General features: G+C 46.8%; 1 protein-coding gene across 7 annotated transcripts in view; it reads left to right on the top strand.

Annotated features, from left to right (window-relative positions):
- The window catches only part of LOC147096002 (protein PRRC2A-like), a 143,313-nt gene that overhangs the window by 74,017 nt on the left and 42,105 nt on the right, over positions 1-27,191 (top strand). For 6 of the 7 annotated variants that reach the window (XM_085974962.1, XM_085974960.1, XM_085974963.1 and 3 more), the window contains exons 7-18: positions 2,189-2,427; positions 5,067-5,152; positions 6,276-6,415; positions 7,401-7,491; positions 8,274-8,469; positions 12,267-12,624; positions 13,200-13,372; positions 14,414-14,744; positions 15,746-15,932; positions 18,783-21,041; positions 22,065-22,279; positions 26,211-26,359. In XM_085974962.1, the coding sequence (XP_085831088.1) occupies positions 2,189-2,427; positions 5,067-5,152; positions 6,276-6,415; positions 7,401-7,491; positions 8,274-8,469; positions 12,267-12,624; positions 13,200-13,372; positions 14,414-14,744; positions 15,746-15,932; positions 18,783-21,041; positions 22,065-22,279; positions 26,211-26,359 (4,424 nt within the window). Of the gene's footprint in view, positions 1-2,188; positions 2,428-5,066; positions 5,153-6,275; positions 6,416-7,400; positions 7,492-8,273; positions 8,470-10,891; positions 10,988-12,266; positions 12,625-13,199; positions 13,373-14,413; positions 14,745-15,745; positions 15,933-18,782; positions 21,042-22,064; positions 22,280-26,210; positions 26,360-27,191 lie in introns of all 7 variants that reach the window. The other variant, XM_085974965.1, reaches the window with a different exon arrangement.

Below are 27,191 nucleotides of genomic sequence, written 5' to 3'. Positions count from 1 at the left end.
TTGGGAAAGCAACCAAAAACCACTGGGAGTCCTCCAGTTCCTTGCCAGCTAGCCATTATTCATGTGTGACCTTTGAAGAGGAGCGTTGGCAGGCTATTCAACTGCGGGAGCGGTGCAGCCAAATTCAGCCCCATCTTCATGTAGAGTTCACACAGACCTGCACTTTGCAGAAGGGATCACTGGTTATGTCGGGAAGAACTTCTTCACCCAAAGGGTAGTGGAAATCTGGAACACTCCCTCAAAGCCGTTGAGGCTGGGGGTCAATTGATAACTTAGAAAATCAATCTCGGTTTTGAAATTAAGGATATTAATGGTTACGGAGCCACGGCGGGTAAATGGAGTTAAGATACAGATCAGCCATGATCTAATTGAATGGAGTAGCAGGCTTGAGGAGTTGAATGGCCCTATATCTGTTCCTATATTAGTGAACAGGAGCAAGAATGTGTGGTTTTTTTTTCCTTTCTCTGTTTTCCGCCCCCCCCCCCAAACTACACTCCTTCAGGGGACGCTCGAACAATTACAACATCCCTACTGACTTCTTGAGATCATCTAACTATGCACAGACTGGGGTGGAAAGGAGCTTTTAAAATAAAATGTCAGCTGTTTCGTCTCTTCCTCCTACAGCAGCACATTTAACAAATACTGGTGGCTACTAAGGTTTTTGCCACACTCTTGTTCCCTACAAGATAAATTTGTTCTTGGGATGTGGGTAATGCCAGCAAGCCTGCATTTATTGCCTGTCCCTAGTTGCCCTGAGAAGGTATTGGTGGACCGCCACCTTGAACTGCTCCAGTACTTGTGGCTTTGATGTTCCCAGATGTTGGGTGGATAATGCCAGGATTTTCACCCCTTGGCCATGTACTGGTGTGCTCTCAGAAATAGCGTGTCTTTTTAATTGTTCAATCGCATCTCTGGCAGCAGTAGAGAGAAAATAAAAGGCTTTAACTGCTGGAAACCTGAATAAGCTGGAAATATACAGCACGTCAGTCAGCATCTGGAAGACGGGCTAAAGTTTTGGTGTAGACATTCCATCTGAACTGAGGTTAGATCGACACTAAACATTAATGTCTCTTTCTCTTCATCGAAGCTGACTGATCTGTATACTTCAAACATCATTTTTATTTTGAACTCTACTAGCATTTGACCGCACCAAGAGGAAAAAATAAGATTGTCATGTCATAACCAGCTTGCACTTCTAAAATGCTGGTCAGGTGGCCACGTAGCCTCTGGCTGCGGGGGTGGTGGCTCGTGGATTTGACTAACATGGATTTCTTTCAGAAGTGAATCATGGCTACTTTAAAAAGCAAGAACTCTGATCTTTAGAGTAAGGTGTTATTAGAGGGGCCTGAAATTACTGTTTGTCAGTCAAGATGGGTAGCAGATGTACGTATACTAATTATATGGTGCGGGGGGGAAATGTTAGATAGTATAAATAAGTTCAAATTTCAGACAACTTTCCCTTCTTGATGTTGGTTTCCCTTACGTCTTATTAAGAAGAAAGATGTTGCTACAAACTGCCTGGAGGTTTCTAAAGCAAAGAGGCAACGGGAGTTTCATGGAGTGGTAGAATCAATGGGGCAAAAAGAAAATACTGCAGATGCTGGAAATCTGAAATAAAAAATCAGATAAAAAGAATCATCAATGGGGTTCTCCTCTGCACTGAGTTGCTGTTCTTGGGCAAGCCACCCAGGGAAAGGTGCTTCACAGAACAAACCAGAGGAAAATGGGAGACACCAGTCATGCTTTGGCTGCCTACCATGTGACTAAAGATCAGGTTGCTTACCTAGCCTTTTGGCCTACTTGCCGCTGGGATGGGGGGAAAGCCATCCAGGGTTACTACTCGTGATCATGTGGGACTTGGCTGTGATGTTTTCCACAGTCCGATAGCTTGCTCCCTCGAGCTGATGGGCTCCAATGAAGAATGATTACTTTGATGAGCTACTGGAGGGCTGCTGGCACCCATAAAATCAGAATTCAGTGAGAATCTGTGCCTTCAGGGGAGTAGGGAAGGACTTTTTGCCCCCAAAATGCTTGCTCAATTTAACAGGAGACTGTGTAATCTATGCAGTTTGAGGCGTTCACTTTGAATCTTGCTCTTGAAGCACTCTGTCTTGTCTGAATTCTGTAAGATGTGCTATTTGTTAATAATTCTGCTTTTTCCTCCTTCCCCCCCCCCCCCCCCACACAGATGTGACCAGCTGGAGGGAGGGTGGTGGGCGGAACTTGGGTGCTCCGGGTGGCTCTTTGATCGAGGGGGAAACCAAAGAGCTAAGCCCAGAAGAAGCAGCAAGCTCTATAGCATCCTCAGCCGACCAGAAGGTGACTGCGAGGATGGCCGAACAACCACCTAGACCAGGGGTCGGTGTGCCGCAGCAGGCAGTTCCCCAACCATACCCTCCACCATACAGGGGGATGATGCCGGCTTTTGTAAGTAACCAAGATCTTGAACGGAGGAGAACTGGAGGGTGAAGGGTACAGTAGGAAAACATGCAGATGTCGGTTGTTAATTTTTTCAGTCTGCTGTTGCCTCCATTGCATGTGAAAACTAATGTGATATTTAATCGCATTTGTACTGATGGCACTTATTTCCGTTGATCAATTGCACATTCATACTCCAAATATCCTAAACCCAGGTGACAAGTTTAATAGTGACTGCTGCCAACGAACCGGCAGCTTCTGCGCATAAGCGTTAACTTTCATAAGCCGATAGAAACACCAATTCAGCTTTTTAAATTTTATTTTCAGCTCAGTTCGGCTGCGCATAACTTAACTTTCATTAGTAAGCCGATAGAAACACAAATTCATCTTTTAATTTTTAGTTTCTTCTGACACGGCTCAGTTCGGCAGCAGCAATCTCTCTTTCCCCCCCCCCCCCCCCCCCAAAACTCCCTCCTTTCTCTCGCCAATCTGTGGGAAGTCCGGCGCGAACAACCCCAAAAAAAACCCTGGCACTGCACTTGCGCAACTTTATTTCGTTGGCAGCAGTCGCGTCCCAAGTTTAATTGATGAGCTGCTGAGTGTGGTACTGAGTCGTACAGAAAGGGTGATCTCTGGTTCCATCACAGGCTGTGCTGAGTTAGCTGATCCAGGTTGGACCACCAGTCTAGGTGCTACAGTTGGTCTCGGCACCACTAGGTTAGCACGGGTGGCAGAACCGGAGTTCCTGCTGCTGGTGGCCAACCAGTGACTCCTGGAAAGAGCATTGATTTCAGGTGAATATCCCACTAATGCTCGCTGTCCAGTTTCACATATCAAGAAAGGCTACTGGAGGGGAATTGGCATGGGTGAAACTATACCCCATCATGAGTCATTGCCGGGGGGATGGAGGGCAAGGATGAAATTTGGCTGGGGGGGTGAAAAAACATAATGCCGCTTAACTACTACTAATTAGAACAAAATCACCAAGGAGTATAAGTGATCGTTTAGTGCTTTGCAAAGTTTAATCTAATTCTTTACTAAAACTTTTAACACCCATTGTAAGACACATACGTTACAAGAGACCGTTGGGGTAGGATTTATGATCTACAGGAGGGCTGATCTCTGAAAGACTGTCGCTTGTGAGTTAGCGATCCAGCCTTACCTATCCCACAGCTTTTCATCATGTATCGCCTATTTAAAACTAAGCCTTTTTTTGTCTGAATGAATTGTGCCTGGCAATTCCAGCTGTAGCATTAAGGATTGGTTTACTTTTAGTGATCGAATTCCCCTAGTAAATAACATCACTGTTTAAACGCTTCAACTTTTTCACATGAAATGGAAAACTTGTCCAAGGTAACAATTGCCCTTCAACTCCACACTGTTTACCAGAGCTCCCTAACTGGATCAGTTCAGGGTTTCTGACTTTGACGGGGTGTTGGTCGGTTTTATTACTTAAAAAAAAAACCTAGGTGAAGGTCCAAAGCCACAATGCTGTACATGATCATGGTTGTGCAGTAGCAAAGAAGGGTGAGTTAAGTGATAAGGTAATGGTTAAAAACAGACATCCCGTGGGCAGGGTTGTCACGAGAGCATGCCAGGAAATCCATGGAAGGGCGGCTCATGGTTTTAAGTTCTGGTGGATAAAGTTCTAACGTTAGCCTTTCCGCTGATAAATTCGCTTCTAAAACGTTATCTTTTTAATTGAAATACTGAGGTAAAGGGCAAAGACCATGCCGCCAAGCTTGGAAAGAACAGAAAAACGACTTGGTAAATCAAGAATTTGAGGTTCAGTGATGCCAAGTTTGAATTTAAGAACCTGTAGATTGTAGGGAGGAAAGACTGGGGGAGTTAAGAAATTCCACAGCTTTGAGTAGGAGAGGGTGCCGTTGCAACATGCTGTAGTAACTTCTCTTCCCCTTTTGAAAAGACCACCAGGATTACACTAGGTCTCTGCCTAAGAATATATTGCATGTGGCTGTTCTTTGTTCAGTTTGAGACTGGGCCACAAAAATGCCAGCGCAGCTGGAGATCCACTCCACACAAAGGAATGATTGGGCTACTTGTGAGTGTTTGGAGCACCTGATGTACCTTATTCATCTGTGACTGATCAAAATTTAAACAAGGTAAAGTTGAGAATAAGTGCTGTCCCAGGTGTCGGCCCCTGCAGCTTTGACCTGCCTTGTGTGTTGGCTTGACTTGGCTCGCAGTATACGGGCCCCTAGGTCAGAATGTTGTTGGTTCCAGCCTCACTCTGGGAATTGAGCACAAAGACGCATTCGTGCAGTACTGAGGGAGTGCCGCTTTGTGCAAAGTGTGGTGGTTCAGGTGAACATTAAAGATCGTGGCATTGTTTTAAAGAAGAGCAGAGGGTTCTGATCTTGGGAACACATTCCTGTCTCAATCAAGGCCATCAAAAACAAATGAACTAGTACATTGTTCATCTTGTGTTTACTTATACACCAGTAACTGCACTTCAAATTAAGTGCATTTGATGCATTTTGAAATGTCTGAGACTATACAAAAATAAATTATTTTCTTTTGAAGTACTGAGAGAATAATGGTTGCCTTTTATCTGGCCTGAAGGTTTAAAAAAGAAGTGTAACTCGAAACCTCTTTTGATTCCCATCTGTCATTTTTACTATTTTCAGATGTATTCCCCATATTGTGGTTTACCGTTTCCTACACCTTACGGACCACAGGGACCATACAGATACCCACCACCCGATGCCAGCAAGTAAGTTTTCTCTTATTAAAGGGCTGATTGTAGTTGCAGACACAGAAGGCAAAGTAGTCACTCCTAGAAATTGAAACTTTGCTGCTTGATGCTTTTATGTACTGGTGTCTGCCTTGTCTCGATGGTAGCACACTCGCATCTGAGCCAGAGCATTCTAGGTTCAAGCCCCCACTCCAGAGACGTGAACACATAACCTAGGCTGATATTTCGGTGCAATACTGAGTGTGCTGTTTACTCTCTCCGCTAGATGTAAAAGATCCCATGTCACAATTCGAAGAAGAGCAGATGAGTTCTCCCGATATCCTGGCCTAAGTTATCCCTCAACCATCACGAAAAATCTATTATCTGATCATTTTATCTTATTGCTGTTTGTGGGACCTTGCTATGCTATGTTTCTTTCATCACAACAGTGGTTATACTTCGGTACTTTGTGATGTCCTGAAAGGTGCTTTGTAAGTTCTTTCTTTACTGACTGTCCTTTTAAAGCTTATTAATTACCATATTGTTTTTATAGCCTGTAACATTGATTTTGTAGGTTTTTAAAAAATTGCAGTCTAATATAGTTTGGGTCAAAAACAGACACCGTTCTGCATTTGTTGCTGGTAAGGACAGCAGAAAAGATACTGGTGACTGGGGCAAGAGTGTGCAAATCAGAAGATGTTGTAATCTGACTATGATCTTTCAAAGGGGAAGACATCCTGGATCTCTAGGGGGCAATTTTAACCTAACTGGGAGAAGTACCCTTGAATGGAATGGGGATCATCCTTCAGGCCCATTCCTGGTTTGTTATCTAGTGATGGTGTACAGGCAAGGTTGAGTGTGGATGTGAGTGTTGGGACAGGGCTTTGTTCCTGATGTGCTTACAACAGAATCGCCTACCATTAATCACAGTCAGGGATCATACCTATCAGTTAGTTAAGATACTAGAGAATTACCAGCTTGAATTACTTGTGGACCGTATCCTGGCATCACACCAAAAATACTTGTACAAGGAGAATCTTGAATGAGTCTGCTGCGGGTCCTTGCGGATTTGAACGCAATTAGTATTTATCTGATGGCGATCTTGCTTTATATGTTTACCTATGTATAAAATAATGGACACATTGTCTGCATTTCTTCATAGGTTTCCTCGTGTTCCAGGACCTCGACTGCCTCAACATCCAACACGGATGCCCGAAGCAGTGAAAAGACCCTCCATCCTCAAACAGGACGACTTGAAAGAGTTTGATGAGCTTGAAAACGAGACTGATGATGGATGGGCAGGTAACTCTCAAAGGACTGGGAGAAAATCTACTGTTGCTACCTTCATTTTAATTATTGGGCTGGCATAAGAAATTTCACTCTCCCTGTACAAAGCAGTATTTAAGCTTTAAACCCATGGGCCATGACACTGAGACAGACATTTGCATAGCTTTATTATTGTAAAGTGCTGGGAGTACCATTATTATAGTATCAACCATAAACCACTAAAGTCCTTCAAATATAATTTAATTATAAATGAGCTATTTTAACCATTCATTCTGCTGGCTCTCTTATCCTTTTCTTCCTTCCCTCTCATTCGCTGTCCTATTTTTAATTTTAACTTTTTTTCTGCCTAATCTACTTTTTCTAACCTTAAGAGTTGCTTAATTTCTTTCTTCTTCCTTCTGCTTCCCACCATTGATTTTAGAGATGGGAACTGTCTTTTTATTGGTTGAGAACTATCTTTTTAGTGACTGGTGTGTTTTCAAATGTGACTTGATGGCAGAGACCAGATTGGTGGATCACCTTGCTTTTATGCGTCAAACATAAAACTGGCTGTGCCACAGTCGACTCATGGGTAGCCCTCAAAGCCTGACCGCAGTGGTACGAGTAACTTCATTTGTGGCGCTGGAAGGGTTAAGTGTCACGTTGTGACCTGTTGCACTCTGGCAGTGCCTGCAGGATTTACCCAGAGCTGGCAGCAAGTTGGTACTTGACTCTTGAGGGAAAAATTATGTTTGTAGTGAGATTGCAATCATCGGGATGAGAAAATCTTCCTGTTATGATTACGATGATGCTAACTCATAGTGACCAGAGAAACTCATTCTCGTGGGAGGGAAGCGGAGGGAGTTTATGTTGCCGGGGTGGAATTGCACAGTTAACTCTTTTTTAAATGGTTTGTTTATTAAACTGGACCAGGGACAAGCAATTGTGAAACTGGGAATCGGGGCTGGCATTGGCCATTCTGTTTGTTCTACTGTGTTAATGTGCATCTTTACTTCTGCAGGAGCACACGAGGAAATAGACTACACTGAAAAGCTAAAGTTCAGTGATGACGAAGATGACGATGATGCCGAAAAGGGGAAATCTGAGAACAGGTCAGTGTGACGGAAACATTAGTCAATCTCAATGATTACAAAAAAAAGCATAGAATTTGGAGAAAATGGCTTTTAACACTTCATTATTTTAAATTGCAGTTAGTATTCTTTTTACTTGTATTGAACTTGTATTCCTCTATACAAAAGCAAAATACTGCAGATGCTGGAAATCCAATAAAAACCTGAAAATGCTGCAAGTACTCAGCAGGTCAGGCAGCATCTGTGGAGAGAAACCGTTAATGTTTCAGGTCAATGACCTTTTGTCAGAACTGTACTCTGATTTTTATAGGGTTTAGATGTAATCTAAGTCACATATATACACATCTGATTGAAGAAATCCTAGAACCTAGTTTGATTAATACAGTGCATTGCACTAAAAGAGGAGTTTGTCCAGCTGAGTAAACTAGACAAACTGTTTGCCCAGACAAAACCTGTTTTTTTATCATTTCTTCAAATTTTGTCTGGACAAGCTTATTGGTTCTCCAAACTCTCTTGTCCACAACCAGGGTCATTCCGTTCCCTGTTTCTCTACTCTCCAGCCTTCCCTTCTTAAGGTGTGTTTTAATGCTGTACGCCACTGCAACTCTCTAACTCTCCAATTCTTTCTGATTCCAGCTTTATTTATTTTTTGTTTCGATGTTCTGCTCCGCAGCCAAGTATGACCATTCTAGTGCTGTGGTCGTCTGATTTGTAAATGCTTTGTGGCATTCAAGTTGCCCTTGTGTAAACGTATACAAGATTGCAGTAAGTGCTGCCGAAAATAATGATATTCTTTTGTACAGGGACGGCCAGTTGAGTCGGCCTGAGCAGCAAGAGTTGCGCAACTCTGAGAACAGGAAGGAGACCCCCTTGGAAGAGCACTCGTCTGTCAAAGCGGCTAGGGGTGAAGGTCCAGCCCCTGCCCAGACAGAGCTGGGGCCACCTGGAGCCCAACCACCCAGAGTTTCTGCCAGCTGGGGTCCTGCTGTGGATTACCAGGTACGTGACCAAGAGAAGCAATTATAATTCACCACCTTTATTTTCTTTTGTTCATTGTTTGCCAATCTTTATGGGTTTTTCCAAGCTGCGTAATCTCAGTAAATAGGTCCAAAGGCTTGTTCTCCTACAGATTGTTTGCTTGAAACTAATTTGATGATTGGAATTGCTTTATAGTAGAAGTCCTGTTGGGATGAACTTTGATTTCACCATCGGTAGATTAAAGCCGTGTGTTTCTTTGACGTTTTGCCACACTGGAATTGTTGATGTTGGAATTCTGCCACCAGATATTTACCAAGATGCAAGGGTCTTCTGTGAAATGGGTTTGGGTAGTCAAATCTGTTTCCTAGAGATTGTGGCTTCAAGGATGAAGCTACCACTGGTTAGCGCTAAGGTGGCACTTAATTAGATTGCTGGTGTTGGAACTGGTACAGTAATTGGGGGATGGCTGTTTGAGTTTGGGGCTGAGTGCATTGTTGGGCAGGGTAGAGGGTGTGCGAAACTCTCCAACAACAACAACTTGTATTTATATAGCATCTTTAACGTAGTAAAACGTCCCACGGCGCTTCACAGGAGTATTACAAGACAAAAAAATTTGACAACGAGCCACATAAGGAGAAATTGGGGGAGATGACCAAAAGCTTGGTAAAAGAGGTAGGTTTTAAGGAGCGTCTTAAAGGAGGGTAGAGAGGTTTAGGGAGGGAATTCCAGAGCTTAGGGCCTAGGCAACAGAAGACACGGCCACAAATGGTTGAGCAATTTATACTCGGGGATGCTGGAGTGCAGATATCTTGGGGGTGGGGTGGGAGGCGCAGTTTATGGGGCTGGAGGAGATGACCAAGCTAAGGAGGGGCGAGGCCATGGAGGGATTTGAAAACAAGGGAAAATTTTGAAATTGAGGTGTTGCTTTACCGGGAGCCAATGTAGGTCAGTGAGCACGGGCGTGATGGGTGAATGGAACTTGGTGTGAGTTAGGACACGGGCAGCCGAGTTTTGGATGACCTCAAGTTTACGTAGTGTGGAATGTGGGAGGCCAACCAGGAGTAGTGCGTTGGAATAGTCAAGTCTAGAGGTAACCAAGCATGGATGAGGGTTTCAGCAGCAGATGAGCTAAGACCAGGGTGGAGATGGGCGATGTTACGGAGGTGAAAATAGGCAGCCTTAGTTCCGAGGTCAGAAGCTCATTTCAGGATCAAATATGACGCCAAGGGTGCGAACAGCAAAAACAATTTCTGCACTGATTTTGTTTTTAACCAGCGTGGCACTTCTCAGCTTTACCATTTGAGGGAACCATTTTTGCAGGTAGTTGTGTGGTATCTCCCTGCCTGAGGCCAGTTTTCCAGGCCAGATGTGACGAGTGAGCAGGTGTCACTTCTGGTGATCTATCTGCTTGGTGACAGGTTATTATTATAAATAAGCATATTTCAGGGCCTCAATGCTGCATCAACCATGACTTTGACAGGCTATCCAATTTAGACACCTTCCACATGCCACTGCCCTGAGCTAATTGCCTGTTCAAATGTATTAATTTCCCCCTGGTGACCTTGTGGGCTAAATGCTGTACGTAGTGTGGTACTGAGTCAGGACCAGGAGGTGCCCAGGTTTGATTCCGAGTCTGCACTAAGTCAGCTGAACCACAACCGGGACAGTGGTTCGAGTGCTACAGTTGGCCTCTGTGTAGTAGAGGGAAAAGATGCATCCAGTTGCTTTCTGGTGACTCCCACTAGAAAACACATTTGTAGATGTCGGTGGAGTACACGATTGAGTTGCACTCTGGTCAAGTAACCTGCTAACACTTGCTGTCTCGGCTCACAAATGAAGAGTGGCCACTTGGCAAGGTACCGATGGGCAACTGGCCGCTGTGTAACTAACTACCCCAGTGTTAGTTGGAAAATTGGTGCAAAGAACCCCCTGTCTGTCTTATTGTAACATCCATGCAGATTCATTGATGCAGACAAGTAATTGTCTCAGTGTAGCATCTTCTCTGATTTCTTAAAATACAGGCTTCTGCAGTACTATACCTGGCCTGGATATGTGTAAAGGGGCAGTGTATAAGGAGCTTCATTCTACAGTATATCTAACCTGAGCTGGGAGTATTGGATATGGGAGCCTTACTCCAAACCATGCTGTCCCTGACGGGGGACTGTTTGATTCTGGCACTGTGTGTCTGAAATGGAAAGTATTCCCTCAGCAGTGCCAAAATCCAAGAAAAGTGATGCTGCAAAAGTTTAATTTTCCACTTGTTTTGGTTTTTGCTAATAATTATTTCTGGTTATCGTGCAAAAGATTTTAGCTATGCACAGTCTGCCTTTAAATCTACCTCCTCTTCCTTACCACCCCGTTCTCTTTTTACCCCCCACCCCCTTCCAATGCCTACTACTGGGGTAAAATCCTAACATTTTAAACTCAGTAACTGTCTTTTTAGGGTCGAAGAACAGGCATGGGCTCACCTCACGAGCATCAGATTGCTCAAGGGCCGTACGGCATCTACAGGCAGGCCGCTTCCCCCAGCATGCATCAGGTTTGTAGGGTTAGCAATAGGTTACGACAGATGACTTGATTTAATTCAAGTTACAAAAAGGAGTGCCTTGGGTTTAAAGTTAAACTGGCTTTACCTCGTCTTCTCATTTTTGAGATACTCAGGTGAGGGGGGTCACAGTCCATAGTCCAGGACATGATGGTTAGAGAGAAGATGTGAGCGAAACGGTGTCAAGTATCTGGAAAACTCAAGCCACAGGGATGTCACTGAGAAAATTAATATTCGTGAGAGCCAGGGGTTGCCCTACTCTGAGAGCCTAGGACGTGCACTTTGCCATTGTTCATGGATTTCTTTTTAAATAGGGAGGTGTCTTTTTGAAGTTGTAATCTCATGTAAGGGATTGACTGGATCTGACCCCTCACTGCGAGGCAGCCTTGTGATATAGGACACCGAATGTCTTTTGAAGACCATGGGGGCTGCAATTTTAGATTGCCCTTTGAACCTGTCCGAAGCCCTGGGAAAGTGCACCACTGGCTGGGTAATTTTGAATCAGCAGATGAATAAATATTAAGTTTTAAATAAATAATGTTATCTTCCTTTTCCTTCCCCCCCCCCCCCCCACCACCCTTCGCATTCACTAAGTCCTTCCCCTTTCCTTTAATGTTTTTTGGTTTGTTTAGGCACATGCTGAACACCATTTTCCTCTTCCTATGAGCAGAGTGGCCTGGGCCAGTAATATCTCCACAGGTGCTGCTCTGCATATGTCTCTGCAACGCCAGTTCTGACTGTTGTTCCCCGTTTTCAGTCTGCCCAGTATTGTCTGGACCTGAACAGGTAGAAGTTGTCTAGTGCAACTCCCTCCCAGTTCTGATGTCCGCATCACACCAGAACCATTGACCTTTTCTTTCTCTCTGCTGGTCAGGCTGTGCATTACCAGTGTTTTTCTTGTTCCAATTTATTTGTGCAGCTTTTTTCTTTGTCACTGTCTTCTCTATCATCTAAAGTCTTGCGACTAAAGCTGCCTGATTCAGTGCCTTCTGCAGTTCCTCTGTGTTGATAGAATTAACTTAATACTCCACTATTATCTTAATACTCCACTATTATCAAGATTGCTTGAATCCATCCGCATTAAGTCTGGTGTTTTAACGCAGGCAATCTGAGTGGTGAGGTGGGTGGGGGGGGAAACATGCTCAGGCTCTGCTTGCTGTATACGTGAGCCCGCAAGAACGCCGTGCAGGGCTGCCTCTGATCCGGCCGGTGCGTGTGGACATCCCTGAAATGGTCATTCTGACGGGAGGTCCCCTCCTTTCCCACGTTGCAGGCTGCAGTTCCCCAGGACAAAACCAACCCCGCCCTGGCGAATCAGAAGGCGCCAGTGGGCGAAGACGAAGACGAGGCCTGGCGTCAGCGGCGCAAGCAGTCCTCCACCGAGATCTCGGCCGCCGTGGAGCGCGCGCGGAAGCGGCGCGAGGAGGAGGAGCGCCGCATGCAGGAGGAGCGGCGGGCTGCCTGCGCGGAGAAGCTGAAACGCCTCGACGAGAAGTTTGGCGCCTCGGAGAAACGGCAGAAGTCTGAGCAGGAGAAGGAGGAGGCGTCGGAGGAAAAGGAGAACGAAGAACCCGTCGCCTCCAATAAACGGCAGCGAACGGCCAGCAGCAGCAGCTTTGAAATGACGCAAGGTATTTAATTTTTTTTTTTTTAAAGCCCTTGCCAATTCATGGGTAAACTAGCTTTTTTTTTTGTGTTTCTTTCCCCCTCTCTCTGGGTCCCACGCACCGTTCTCCAATTGAGAACGTAAGTGACCCTCTGCTCCTGTCTTTTTGTGGTGTGTGCAAGTTGCTCGTGGCCTCTTTTATTTCCCCTCTCCCACCCTCCAAGGGAAGGCTGCTATGCCTCCACTTGACAACCTCGCAAAAATGGGCATGTGCTGCATGAGGGAGATGAAGGCATGTGTTTTTTTCATCTTTAACAAAATGGGTCTTCATCGTTGAACTTGGCTGCTCTACACCGTTGTGCAGGTTCCCCACTGTCCTGTTTGACTGGAAGTACCTTGTGTGAGCAAGAGTGCTCGACCTTGATCTTTTGGTATCTGCAGGGAATTTGTTTCCCATTTCGCAGCCTACTGTGAGCCATACAATAGCTACTTGCTGCAAGCGTGGGACTCGCCTGAACGTCCTAGAAAGGACCAGAGTGGAAGAGCTTGGATGTAATACCAGTTTTTTTTCTTTTTTTTTCTTTGCCTTTTGCTTTCCAGCTGAGCCCCCACCTCCTGCTGAAAAGGAAACTATTGAAGTGAAAGAGGAGGCAGGGGTGGTGAGAGTTGAGTCAAAGGTAGAAGCAGTGGTACCCGGGAGACAACCACAAGCTTCCCAGGGCTACTCCAAGTACCAGAAGTCGTTGCCACCCAGGTTTCAAAGACAGCAGCAGGTAAGCTTTGTGGTCTAGCCATCGCAAGCAAACTCTCCCATCCTGAAGTAAGGCAGTGTGCAACTGCTTCACACTGCAATGTAGTCTGCTGCAATGGAGCAGTTTACATGGAGAACCGATTAACATCCTGTTAAGTTTTTAGGTTCTAGCGTTTTTAATGTAAACTAATGAATTGCCCATGGGCAATGCCCACGCACGGTTAATGAAGAATTTGTGGATTTTTATGGCTCCATATAGTGACACCACTATTCCCAGCCAGAATGGAGATGATTGGGTAATTCCCCTGTCAATCCCGCTGTAAGTTACTTGGATTTATTTTACTCACCATTTGTATGTAGCTATCCCCCACTCTGCATTTTGCTGGCGAAATCGCCCTGCTTGTATCGGGAGACGTTGCTGCAGTTTGTCATGAGTTCTGTTTGCTGTAGTTTGTAGAGACTTTAAAAAAAAAAAAAAAAAAAGACTCTGTAGACTGTTTGCTGTAAAATACATTGTTTGCTGTGAGTCCTGTCGTAAGTCCCATTCCGCTCCAACTCTTGACGCAGTGCTGTCAATAGACACACTGGATTTTTATATATACAAGGTGATGACTCAGTTGAGAGAGACTTCAAATACTTGCTATGCAGCTGTCTAATGGCTAGAGCCTGCAACTACAGTGACCGTTAACATAGTTGAAAGAAAAATGTGATCAGAAAGTAATGTCTGTGGGCAGGATGTGCACACGCTACACAAGATTTTTAACTGGTCTTGAAGACCAAGTTGCCGATCCAGAGACCTCTTCTGGAATGTGCAAGTGTGATAATCAAGTGAGAACAGCGTTCGGCTTGGCTGTGATGCCTCCTGCAGTCAACTCTCTGTACAAATTGGCGCATGAAGGATGGTCCGTTGAACCAGGTGACCATAGTCCTGCAGCCTCCTTTTTAAGGAAGGAGAGAGAAAAATTAGATGGTACAAAGCTGTAAAGAGTTTTTTAAGTTGTATATAAATCGCATCACTGCCGCACACGGCATTATTTGTGGCTTGTGTTTTTTTTAAATTCAGGAGCAGCTTCTTAAACAGCAGCAGCAGTGGCAGCAACAACAACAACAGCAGCAGCACCACCAGCATCATCAGCAGCATCAGTCTTCCCAGCAGGCCCCTCCGCCGCAGCAGCAACCTCCACAGCCACTTGCCATGGCCCCGTCGGCACCCATGCATCCGCAGCAGCAGCAGAAGCCCATGTACCCGGGTTCCATTGGCCGCCCCCCGCCGCCTCCCATGCCCCCGATGGGTTACGACCCGCGCTGGATGATGATGCCGCCGTACATGGATCCTCGCATGATGCAAGGCAGGCCCCCTATTGACTACTTCCCGCCTGGCGTTCATCCTTCGGGTAAGTGGCGACTCCCAAAAATTCAGCAAACAGATTGCACTCTTAAGTGGAGAAACTTGCAGAGTTTGTCACTGGGTGCAAAACTGAGCCGAAACGCTTGCTCCCATCGATACCACATTTGCGGTGTGTTGCGCTGGAAGGGATCCTGCAGTTAGCTGCTGGTTACTACGCATTCGACTAGTCTTAATGTCTAATTTTTCGATATCCCTGGGGGGGGGGGGGCAAAATCCCTTTTCAGCTGTGTGCAAACCTTGTTGGTCCACAGTCAACGCAGTATGGCCCCGTTGGTAGTCTCTTACATTGGTTGGCAGTGATGCTTTACCTTCAGAAGCAAAGATATGAAACTACAATCACGGTTGGTGGTCTCTGCCCCAGTAATATGAAAATGGTTTAAATGCGAACAAAAGCTGCCTTTCACACAGGATTTGCTCCTCTTACTTAGGACTGCAAAAGTAATCTGTTTGCTAGTCATGCAATTGAAATTACAACACATGCAGTGAAAACCTGCCCCTCCTGATTTCTGAAGAAGAATCTTTGTACACGTCCCACGTGCAGGTTCCTGGGCTGGGACTGTTCATCTGACAGTGTTCAAAATGTCCTCCTATCAGACTGTTTCCTAAGACCGTAAGTTCTTAAAGTTGATGCCGAGCCATGATACTGGAAGAAAATGATGCATCAGTAAACACTTGGCCATATTGGAGCTAAACGGGAAGTCCCATAGTCGGATTAGATGCCTGCTTCAGCATGCAGAGGGGAAGGGTAGCAATGCGAATTCCCTGTGGAATTGTCGGAGCTGCAATCGGGGGAGGTAAAAGGAGGGAAATCTCTGGTTTCAGTTTATTGGTCCCTGTAGTGCTGAAACCTGTCCTTTTCACTCTCCCAGTTTAACATACAGATCTTGAGCATCCACTTTTTACTAAACGGTTTGTTCCCTTGTATAATTGGCATCCTGTTCGAGCAGGACGGACTACATCTATACTAACGGTTCTTTTCTTTTTTAGGTTTACTGGCTCGTGAGCGTTCAGACAGTGGTGGTTCTGGATCTGAACCCTTTGACCGGCACCCTTCAAGGGGTACGCCTCCTATTGACCCTAAGTTGGCCTGGGCTGGCGAAGTGTTCCCGTCAACAGAGATGCGGCCTTTGGCTTCACCTATAAGACCACACGAGGACGATGACAAAGGCTTGAGGTCTGTTCAGATGTGCCTCAAATGTGGAGTCAGTTTGTTTTTAACAGTACCACATGACAGTGGGTAAATGCACCGCATGTGTGAAACTGAGCCATACAAACCAGAAGGTACCAGGCCTGTGTCAGTTAACTGCTCTCCGTTGGGGCTCTGCACTTAGCAAAGGTTCCCCCCCACTCCTGATCATTATCTAATCGCTCCAGCATTGGCAGCCGTGCCGTCTGCCCTAAGCTCTGGAATTCCCTCCCCAAGTCTCTACCTCTCTCTGCTCCTTGAAACCTACCTCTCTGACCAAGTCCCCTGTCCTAGTACCTCTGTGGCTCGGTGTCAAATTTTGTTTGCTAACGCTCCTGTGAAGCACCTTGGGATGTTTTACTACGCTAAAGGTGCTATAATAAATGCAGGTTGTTGTTGTAGTGATCCCTGGCCGAATATGTAGATGTCAGTGAGTAAGGACGGATTCAGGCTCACCTGTGGTGCCCCAAATGGTTGAATATCAGACCAACTTTTGCCATTGAGGATTTCACACGAGAAATAGCTACTTGGACGAGGTACTGGAGGGCTTCCGATGCCTGTGGAACTGCATAGCAGCAGGAGTGCGCATCTTCAGGAGTGGAGTGAAAATTAGGGAGGGTAGCTAATGTATTTTCAAGGATGACTTGTATTGAGAGAAGCTGCCCGCACTCACTAGCTATCTTGATTATATTGAAGCTACTTCACTTTGCCATGCATTATCCTGAAAGGGAGTTCACCACTTCAAAGCACCAAAATGCAATTATTTGCTTGTTTGTTGGCTGTGGGTAATTTGATCCCAATCCCATGACCACGATCACCTAGAAGGACAAGGGCAGCAGGCGTGTGGGAACACCACCACCTCCAAGTCACAAACACCATTCTGACTTGGGAATATATTGCCGATCCTTCATCATCGCTGGGTCAAAATCCTGGAACTCCCTCCCTGAAAGCACTGTGGGAGCACCTTCACCACACGGTCTGTTCAAGAAGGCGGCTCACCACCACCACCTTCTCGCGGGCAATTGGGGATGGGCAATAAATTCTGGCCTAGCCAGCAACGTCTACATCCCGTAAATGAATTTTTTTTTTTTTTAATTGCTGCTGCTGCTTTGCAGGAAAATGGCAAATTCAGTTTCTAACCAAAAGTTATTCTGTTTAAAACCACTAATCACACCACCCGAATTGACAAGTTGTGCTCGTACTTGTGAAATGATTTTGGTATTTCAGGAGAGGCCTTGTCTGTTTAGAACCATAATAGTTTACAGCACAGGAGGCTGCCATTCGGCCTATTCTGTCTATCAGCTCTTGGCCAGAGCAATCTGAAACTAATCCCGCTGCCTTATACTCTCCCCATAGCCCTGCATTTTCCTCTGCTTCAAATATTCATCTTGTATTTTACTGTAATGGGTGAAGTGGTCCCTGCCCCAACTAGAAAAAAAGAACTTGCATTTATATAGCACCTTTCATGACCACCGGACATCCCAAAGCGCTTCGCAGAGGTACTTTTTGGAGTGGAGTCACTTGTAATGTAGGAAATGCAGCAGCCAATTTGCGCACCGCAAACGGCAATGTGATAATGACCAGATCATCTGTTTTAGTGATGTTGGTTGAGGGATAAATACTGGCCAGGACACCAGGGAGAAACGCCCCTGCTCCTCTTCAAAATAGTGCGATGGGATCTTTTACGTCCACCTGAGCGGGCAGATAGGGCCACGGTTTAATGTCTCACCCAAAAGACGGCACCTCCAATTCCCTCAGTACTGCACTGGAGTGTCGGCCTAGATTTTTTATTTGTGCTCAAGCATCTGGAGTGGGACTTGAGCTCACAACCTTCGGACTCCGAGACGTGGGTGCTGCCAACTGAGCCACAACTACTCCCTGTGACAGTTGTTTTTTTTAATGTTTCAACAACACTCTGCGTAAAGAAATTTCTACTAACCTTGATCTCTTAAATGGCTATTTTTAAAATGCTGACCGTCATCACTGACTCGCCATCTGGGGAAACAGTTTTTCTTTGTTCAGCTTATTAGAATCCTTCACAATTTTTGGACTTTGGTTAGATCGCTTTCCTTTCTCCGCTGCAGAGGAAACAGTCCCATAACTCCAGTTTTATTTTAAATGAACTGGCTCTGGTAAAATAATGGGTCGCAAGAAACATCATATGAACATTAAGGGTTCTGTATGCTAAAGTTGCAATATGCAATTTCTAGGTTATAATGCTAATTATGGCAATTTAAAGATTCTCTATTCACAGTTGCCTTGTGCAGTTTTAAAAATATGTAGTTTTAACATGTCTTCCCCGCCCCCACCCCCCCCCCCCCCCCCAAACCAGGGCTCAGTGGGTAGGTGCTGTATCATAAAGACCTTGGGAGGTCTCTAATTTAGTCCTGAGTCATCTGATCCCAGCCAAGGCAACAATAGTGGGAGTACTGAGATGGGGTGTGGGAGAAATCAGCGACCGTGCTTGTTTCTATTGGAAATTTTGTGCATGTGAACTTTGGGAGCAGATAGGACTGGGGTTTGGCTGTGAGGTCCAGCGCACCCATACCCCACTTTCCAAATTGCAAACAGACTGCCGGCACTCCCTGTTTAAGCTCACATGGGGAATGTTTAGTTGGGTGAAGGCTGTCAGCAGATGTTGAGATAAGCGTCAGGAGGAGTCAGCGTGCTGAAGGGAGAAAAGTGAGGGGAAAGGCATGTATATAACAATATAGCGTCAATGGTGATACCTTTTGACAGCCATGTTTAAAAGATGGTCCTAGATTTTTTGGCATATTGTGCAATATAACATTGGTGACAATATCTGTTCCTCATTGGCTATTATTTTTTTACACACAGAAGTGAAACCCCACCAGTCCGACAAAGAGACACTGGGCCCCCTCAGGCCTTCATGAGTGGCCTCCAGCAGGTTTCAGAAAGTGGGCCTCGGCATGTTGCCCAGATGCAGCGATATCCACTGGTAGAACGTCTGGATGAACAGCGACAGGGTCCCTGGCAGAATTCCCTGCCCAGTGTCCAGGCGGAGCTGGGAAGAGATAGGCGGGTCGAGATGCCTTCGCAGCACCAGCATTCACACTCGCATTCGCAGCGCAAGGCAGACCAGGAGCCGATGTCTTTGCGCAGGGAAACCGCTCAAATGCATCACGAAGACAAAAAGGTAGAGCCGCTCGTAATGCACGTGTCTCGAGAATCCGGCCAGCTTTCCAACAGCGTGAAGAAGGCAGGGCCCCACACTCAAGCTCTGGAACTCCTACAGCACAAGGAAGACCACTCCACCAAAGAGAACAAGCAGGATGAGAGCAGGAAAGGAGACAAGCCCAGCCGTCAGGACATGCACAGAGCTCAGCGGAAGGAATCCAAGACGGAAACCCGTTGGGGTCCGCGGCCAGGCAGTAAGAACCGCGATGAGATGGGGGACAAACCTGCCCGGAGAGCCGGCCCCATCAAAAAGCCGATACTCAAGGACATGAAGAGAGAAGATAGTGAGCAGGAAACAGAGAAGGGAAAGCCTGCATCAGGAGATAAAACCACTGTCAAAGGGAAGGACAAGCCACAGGAATCCAAATTTGAGGCTGACCCTTTGAAGCAAGATTCTCCTGCAAGTTTGAAAGTGAGCCAGCCTGGTCCTTCTATGTCTGCCTCCAATAAGCCTTTGCCAGGCCCTCCTGTTTCGAACATGCAGGACGATCGAGGGAAGGCTAAGCCTGCTGGAAAGGATCAGAGGCCTGAGAAAATGAAACCGTCCAAGCCACCTCCCAAGGACTTCAACAGCGGCCCTCCGCCCCCTCGGCGGAATAGGGACCGGGATCATTCATTTGACCGCAGCTACTCTGGGCGAGGCCGGGGCAGAGGGCGTGGTGAGTTCTTCTCGCGGGGCAGAGGCTACCGAGGCGCCTATGGCGGGCGGGGAAGAGGCGGCAGGGGCCGCAGCAGAGAGTTCCGAGGCTACCGGGAGCCCATGTACAGGACTGATGAGGGCGGCCCCAAAGGCTCGTTCAGGCCAAGGAACCCCAGCGAGACGCGCAGCGAAGGCTCGGAGTACGAAGAGATTCCCAAGCGCCGCCGCCAGAGGGGTTCAGAGACCGGTAGCGAGACTCACGAGAGCGCCAGTGACGTGGCTCACTCCGATAAGGAGGTCTCCTCCAGCTCCAAAGAGCCATCGAAAGAGTTTAGAAATTCAGATCAAGGTCGGATGGACAAGAGGAACAGATCCGAACCCCCAAAGTTTGGAGATAAAATGCCTCCCCGGCTGAGTGACTCTTCTCGTGGCAGGATCTTCACCCCACGTGGCGTGCCGTCTAGACGAGGCCGTGGAGGTATGCCCCGAGGCGGGGGAGGCGGTGGTGGTGGTGGTGGTGGTGGCCGCCCTCAGCAAGGTGGCTGGTGTCCTCCTTCAAAAATGCCCCCTCCCAAGAAGCAGCCCTCTAAAGAACAGATGAAAGCCCCAGAAAACAGGCCCCCGGACGTCCCACCGGGCAGGGAAAACGACAAGAGCCTACCCGATAAGCCGCCGCCAGTCGGCGACCCCGTTATGCCTGAGGGGCAGCCTCACCGGTCAGAGAGACCCATCGATAGACCGCCGAGGAGGCGGCGTCACGGGCGTGCCCAGCAGCAGGACAAGCCGCCACGGTTCCGCCGCCTGAAGCAAGAGCGGGAAGTGGCCGCCAGAATGAACGGAGAAAGGACCCCCTTCCCAGCCGAAGCCTTGCCACCTAACCCCCCTCCCAACCCGCAAACGGAGGAGATCAAAGAAGTCGTGCGTAACGCAGCCGGCACCAAATCCCCGGACCTGTCCAACCAGAACTCCGACCAGGCCAACGAAGAATGGGAGACCGCGTCCGAAAGCAGCGACTTCACGGAGAGGCGGGACAAGGACGGCGTCTTCATGAAAAATACCCCTGGAGGCATCAAGTCGATCGATCCCAACTCTGCCCAGAAGAAGGAATCGTCCAAGCGCAGTTTCTCCAGCCAGAGACCCGGGATGGACCGACAGAATCGGCGTTCGAATCCGGCAGATTCCAGTGGCAAAGGCAACCGAAATAGCGCCGGGTCTGTCAGGAACGAGAAACGCAACTGGCCTTCTCCAAAGAATAGGAGGTGTGTGAATAGCGATAAGGGAATCGAATGATATAGGGATAGGGTGAGAAGGTGGAGTTGAGGTAGAAGGTCAGCCATGATCATATTGAATGGCGGAGCAGGCTCGAGGGGCCGAATGGCCTACTCCTGCTCCTATTTCTTATGTTCTTAACGTCCTGTGGGCTCTGAGAAGGAGAAAATACAGGTGCTTGGATGAGGGTACTGCTACTTCTATTGGTTCCCTGGGATAGGGAGGGATTGAAGAAATCTGTCAGGATTCCTGCTGTTAACGTATGTCCAGTGACCACTGTAGAAAACTATGTATGTGATGAGAAACTTCTTCACTCAGAGGGTAGTAAATCTATGGAATTGGCTACCTCAGAGCTGTGGAAGCTGCGACATTAAATAAAATTAAAACGGAGATAGACCGTTTCCTTGCTGATAAGGGAATTAGGGGTTACGGGGAGCGGGCAGGGAAGTGGATGTGAGTCTAGGTTCGGATCAGCCATGATCCTATTGAATGGCGGAGCAGGCCCGAGGGGCCGTATGGTCTACTCCTGCTCCTACTTCTTATGTTCTAACGTCGGGTAAGGGCAGAATTGCATTGATCGTGATCCCCCTCCGCAAAAGAATATTTGCTGACACTTAACTAGAACAATATTTGAAGATTACTATGCAAGGCCACGGTGACTGTGCAGGACAGCGGGATTAATTTTGGATTTCTTTGGCAAAGAACTGGCACGGACATGATGGGTCGAGTGTTTCCTTCTGTTCTGTAAGCTTATGTAGTTCTGAGTGTCTAGGCTTACATATAGTAATGGCCTCTTGAGAGAGGTACTACAGGTTGCTCAATGTCTGAGACCATATCTCTGCATGAATCAACTACTGAAGGAGTGGGGGGGGGTGGGGGGAGAGAGAGATTAATGTATCTTTACAACGACCAGGTGAGAGAATTTATGGGGCGGTTTAACTTTTCGTGAATGCGTTGAGATGAGGGAATAAGGCTACGCATTTTGTAACGAGCTTGCACTGTCTACTTGGCAGGCCAGTGGAAGAACGGGCGCCTCCCCTCCCTGCCGCCCTTCCTCAGAATGCGAGCGCTGTGTTCAGAGTGGACAGGATCATCCCCAGCGATTCCGCCGCCATCCAGAAAGCCATTGCAGAAGTCAACAGCCGGCACAAGGACCGCAGGCTGGTGCCCGGCAAAGCCAAGGAGAAGACTGACATGCTGACGCAATTCGATCTGAACAATTACGCAAGTAAGTCCGGGAACAATGTTCTGTTACTGGGTGTGTTGAGCAGCTGTGTTGTCGGTTTGCGTTTATTCTGAACGTGCCCGCAACAGTTAAACTTCCACGCGATGGAACAAACCTACGTTGTACGATTATGATATTTGCTGGTACTCTGATGTCGATTAGCATTTGATTAAGTGATGTGGTTCGACCGTGATCATTAAAATCTTCAGTGGCTGAGTAAAACACGACCGAGTATGAAAATGAACCATACAGACTAGGAAAGTCCCAGGTTTGACCCCTGGTTCTGTGACGAACTACTGATTTCAGCCAGGATGGTGGTGTGCTTGCTACAAGTTGACTTCCGAACCCATCCCCCTGATATTAAGGAGGAGGGGGGCCGCGAGGGGAATAAACCGGGGTTCTTGTGCCTGATCACTGACTCTTGCTGAAATGTGGCTGTGTGTGTGACTGGTGAGGACCAGTTCCAGATTAGCTGTGCTGCCGTTCATCTACATACTCGAGTAGCCAGCTAACACTTACCTGGGGGGGTGGGGCCGCTGCCATGCATGGAGTTGCACCCCAGAAGCAATGTTCCTGCTAAGGTGCACGCATGACTGCACAGTAATCTGAAAGCTCCCGTGCAGGCTGCTCACCGGCATTTACATTGGCCTGGTGTCTATGTCATCGGGGAAAATGCTGGAATCCATTGTTAAGGAAGTGGCATCAGGGCACTTAGAAAATCGTAACATGATTAGGTAGAGTCAACATGGTTTTATGAAAAGGGAAATCGTGTTTGACATTTGAGTTTTTTGAGGATGTAACTAGCAGGGTAGATGATGGGGAACCAGTGGATGTACATAGTATACTTGGATTTCCAAAAGGCGATAAGGTGCCACATAAAAGGTTATTACACAAGATTAGGGCTCATGGGGTTGGGGGTAGCATAGTAGCATGGATAGAGGATTGGTTAACGGACAGAAAACAGAGTAGGGATATACAGATCTTTTTCAGGTTGGTGGGGTGCTGCAAGGATCAGTGTTGGGGCCTCAGCTATTTATAATCTATATTAATGACCTAGATGAAGGGACCGAGTGTAATGTATCCAAGTTTGCTGATGATGCGAAGCTAGGTGGGACAGTAAGCTGTGAGGAGAACACAGAGTCTGCAAAGGGACATGGATAGACTAAGTGAGTGGGCAGTAAGGTGGCAGATGGAGTATAATGTAGGGAAATGTGAGGTTATTCACTTTGGTAGGAAGAATAGAAAAACAGAATATTTTTAAATGGTGAGAAACTTTCAAATGTTGGTGTTCAGAGAGATTTGGGTGTCCTCGTGCAAGAAACACAGAAATCTAGCCTGCAGGTACAAGCAATAAGGAAGGCAAATGGCATGTTGGCCTTTATTGCAAGGGGGTTGGAGTATAAGAGTAAGGAAGTCTTGTTACAATTGTACAGGGCCTTGGTGAGACCGCACCTGGAGTACTGTGCACAGTTCTGGTCTCCCTATCTAAGGAAGGATATACTTGCCTTGGAGGCGGTGCAACGAAGGTTCACTAGATTGATTCCTGGGATGAGAGGGCTGTCCTACAACGAGAGTGTGTGTAGAATGGGCCGATACTCTCTGGAGTTTAGAAGAATGAGAGGTGATCTCATTGAAACATACAAGATTCTGAGGGGGATTGACAGGATAGATGCTGAGAGGTTGTTTCCCCTGGCTGGAGTGTCTAGAACTAGGGGGCATAGTCTCAGGATAAGGAATGGGCCATTTAAGACTGAGATGAGGAGGAATTTCGTCATTGAGGGTTGTGAATCTTTGGAATTCTCTGCCCCAGAAGGCTGGGAATGCTGAGTCTTCGAGTATATTCAAGGCTGAGAGAGAGAGGTTTTTGGGGAATCGAGGGATATGGAGATCGGGCGGGAAAGTGGAGTTGAGGTCGATGGTCAGCAATGATCTTATTGAATGGCGGAGCAGGCTCGAGGGGCCGTATGGCCTACTCCTGCTCCTATTTTTTGTTACATTGTAAATCTCGCGCATGCGCAGAAATTTAAAGGGACCGTGCATTAACAGAAACCGGCTGTGCAGAGCAAAGTGCAGCTTACAGGGAACATTGCCCAGAAGGGGTTGGCATCTTTAGGAAGGAAGAAGGAAACAAATAAATGGCTAGTTCAAATATCCTTTTGAATAGCGTGGCTGGTTGATGCAACGTTTTTGTGTCTCTGACAACACTTGCTGCTTGAAGATGGCAAATTGAAAATTGCACACAGCAGCTCTATGGTCTCCCATCAGTTATCAAAGCTTTGGTCTTGTGCTTGAGCTCATCTGACCCTGAGATGAGATTACTCTCGCAGTTAGAGTTTAATGGGTTTTCAACAAAGCAGATCAGGCTCCTGCTCTTGCTGCATTGATTGCTCTGAATGAGAGTGCCATGTTCAGATATGATCCTGATAATTGAAGATGTGGAAGGTCATCCACTCGTTTTGTGTTGTGACCTCCACATTGATACTGAATGAAATTAGATTCTTTCAGCTTTATGTTTTTATAATACTTGCATTTATAATGTGTAGTAATGAGGGAACGGCAGTGCAGTGGTTATGTTACTGGACTAACGATCCAGAGACATGAGTTCAAATCCCACCACGGCAGCTGTGGAATTTAAATTCAGTTAATTAAATAAATCTGGAATAGAAAGCTAGTATCACGAAGTCCGTGAAACCACCGGATTGTCGTAAAAATCCATCTGGTTCTCGAATGTCCTTAAGGGAAGGAAATCTGCCATCCTTACCTGGTCTGGCCTATAGGTGACTCCAGACCCACAGAAATGTGGTTGACTCTTAACCGCCCTCTAAAATGGCCCAGCAAGCCACTCTGTTGTACCAAACCGCTATAGCGGTTCAAGAAGGCAGCTCACCACCACCTTCTCGAGGGCAATCAGGGATGGGCAATAAATGCCAGCAACGGTCACATCCCATGAACGAATAATAAAAAGTATCCCATCTCTCATGCTTCACACAATTGCTTACTTTAAAGCTGTTATCAGCAAATGCAGAAGGCATTCTGTGGCATCAGAGGTCACTAGTAGCAAGGATTGTGGGTAAACTTGCGCACCTTCCAATTTCTAATCTCCACCAGAACCTCCAAGAGTCATGTAAGACCTTGGTTTAACATCTTGTTCAAAGGGCAGCGCACGTCAATACTGCACTGGAAAGTCGGCCTAGATTATGCACGCAACCCTTGATTGGAACCCACAATCATAGAATAGTACAGCACAGAAGGAGGCCATTTGGCCCATCGAGTCTCTGCCGGCTCTTTCGAAGAGCAATCCAGTTAGTCCCACTCCCCGGCTCTTCCTCATAATCTTCTCACCCAGGGGCGAGTGCCATCAATCGAACCAAGCTGACATCATTCAGTTTAATTTCTATGTAGTGCAAAGTCTAGAATGTTACAAGCCATTTAATCCCGATGTGAAAGAAAGAACTTGTACTTCTACAGTGCCTTTCACTGTTGTAATGTAGGCAAAAGCAGCAGTTAGTTTGCCCTTTGTGGGACTTCAGTGTGTAATGAGACAAATGTCTAGATAATCTCTGTTAGCACTGTTGGTTGAGGGACAGATGTTGGTTAGGACACCGGGAGTGCTCCCCTGCTCTTCAAGTAGTGCAGCTCTTCCTCAGTGCTGCACTAAAGTGCCAGCTTAGGTTATGTGCTCAAATCTGTGGAGAGGGGCTTGCACACATGACAGTGTGCCAAGGGTGACTTGTATATCGTGTGTGTGTGTTTCTAAGCCTCCACGCCATTGGTAATCTGCATCATGTTGGTGTGTTTTGGTCCCCTCTTTGCCTCCCCTCTTCTCCCTCTGACATGATTTTCTATTTCATTGACTCATAGAACAGCACAGAAGGAGGCCATTTGGGCCATCGTGTGGTTTTAATTTTTAAAAATCTTTTGTTCCACATTTTAGGTGTAGTGATCATTGATGATCACCCAGCAGTTTCTGCAGATGATGAGACCATATCTCCCTTAAACGACGGCTTCACCCGCGTCCTTTCAAAGCGGCAGAAGAGAATCCTGGACGATGAGCGTCGCAAAAAGGAAGAGCATCTGCTGCAGGTAACTGGTAGAATAGACAAGGGAGAACCAGTGGATGTGGTGTATTTGGACTTTCAGAAGGCTTTCGATAAGGTCCCGCATAAGAGACTAGCGTGTAAAGTTAAAGCACTTGGGATTGGGGGTAAGGTACTGACTTGGATAGAAAACTGGTTGGCAGACAGGAAGCAAAGAGTTGGAATAAACTGGTCTTTTTCCGAGTGGCATGCAGTGACTAGTGGGGTACCGCAGGGATCGGTCCTTGGACCACAGCTATTCACAATATATATTAATGATCTAGACGAGGGAACTAGATGTAATATCTCCAAGTTTGCAAACGACACAAAGCTGGATGGACGTGTGTGCTGTGAGGAGGATGCAGAGAAACTCCAGTACGATTTGGACAGGTTGGGCAATATGGCAGATGCAGTATAATGTGGATAAATGCGAGGTTATCCACTTTGGTGGCAAAAACAGGAAGGCAGATTATTATATGAACGGCAATAGATTGGGACAAGGAAGTGCAACGAGACCTGGGTGTCCTTGTGCACCAGTCGCTGAAGGTAAGCATGCAGGTGCAGCAGGCGGTTAAGAAGGCAAACGGTATGCTGGCCTTCATAGCGAGAGGATTCGAGTACAGGAACAAGGCTGTCTTGCTGCAGTTGTACAGGGCCTTGGTGAGACCACACCTTGAGTATTGTGTGCAGTTTTGGTTGCCTTATCTGAGGAAGGATGTTCTTGCCATGGAGGGAGTGCAGCGAAGATTCACCAGACTGATACCTGGGATGGCAGGAATTACTTATGAAGAGAGATTGGGTCGATTAGGCTTATACTCACTGGAGTTTAGAAGAATGAG

The sequence above is a fragment of the Somniosus microcephalus genome, unplaced genomic scaffold (assembly GCF_052327205.1).
Source record: "Somniosus microcephalus isolate GS21.2 unplaced genomic scaffold, FLI_Smic_1.0 unresolved_chr1, whole genome shotgun sequence".
NCBI lineage: Eukaryota > Metazoa > Chordata > Chondrichthyes > Squaliformes > Somniosidae > Somniosus > Somniosus microcephalus.
Note: the sequence above shows the minus strand (reverse complement) of the source record. Positions and strands in the feature narration are given on the sequence as shown.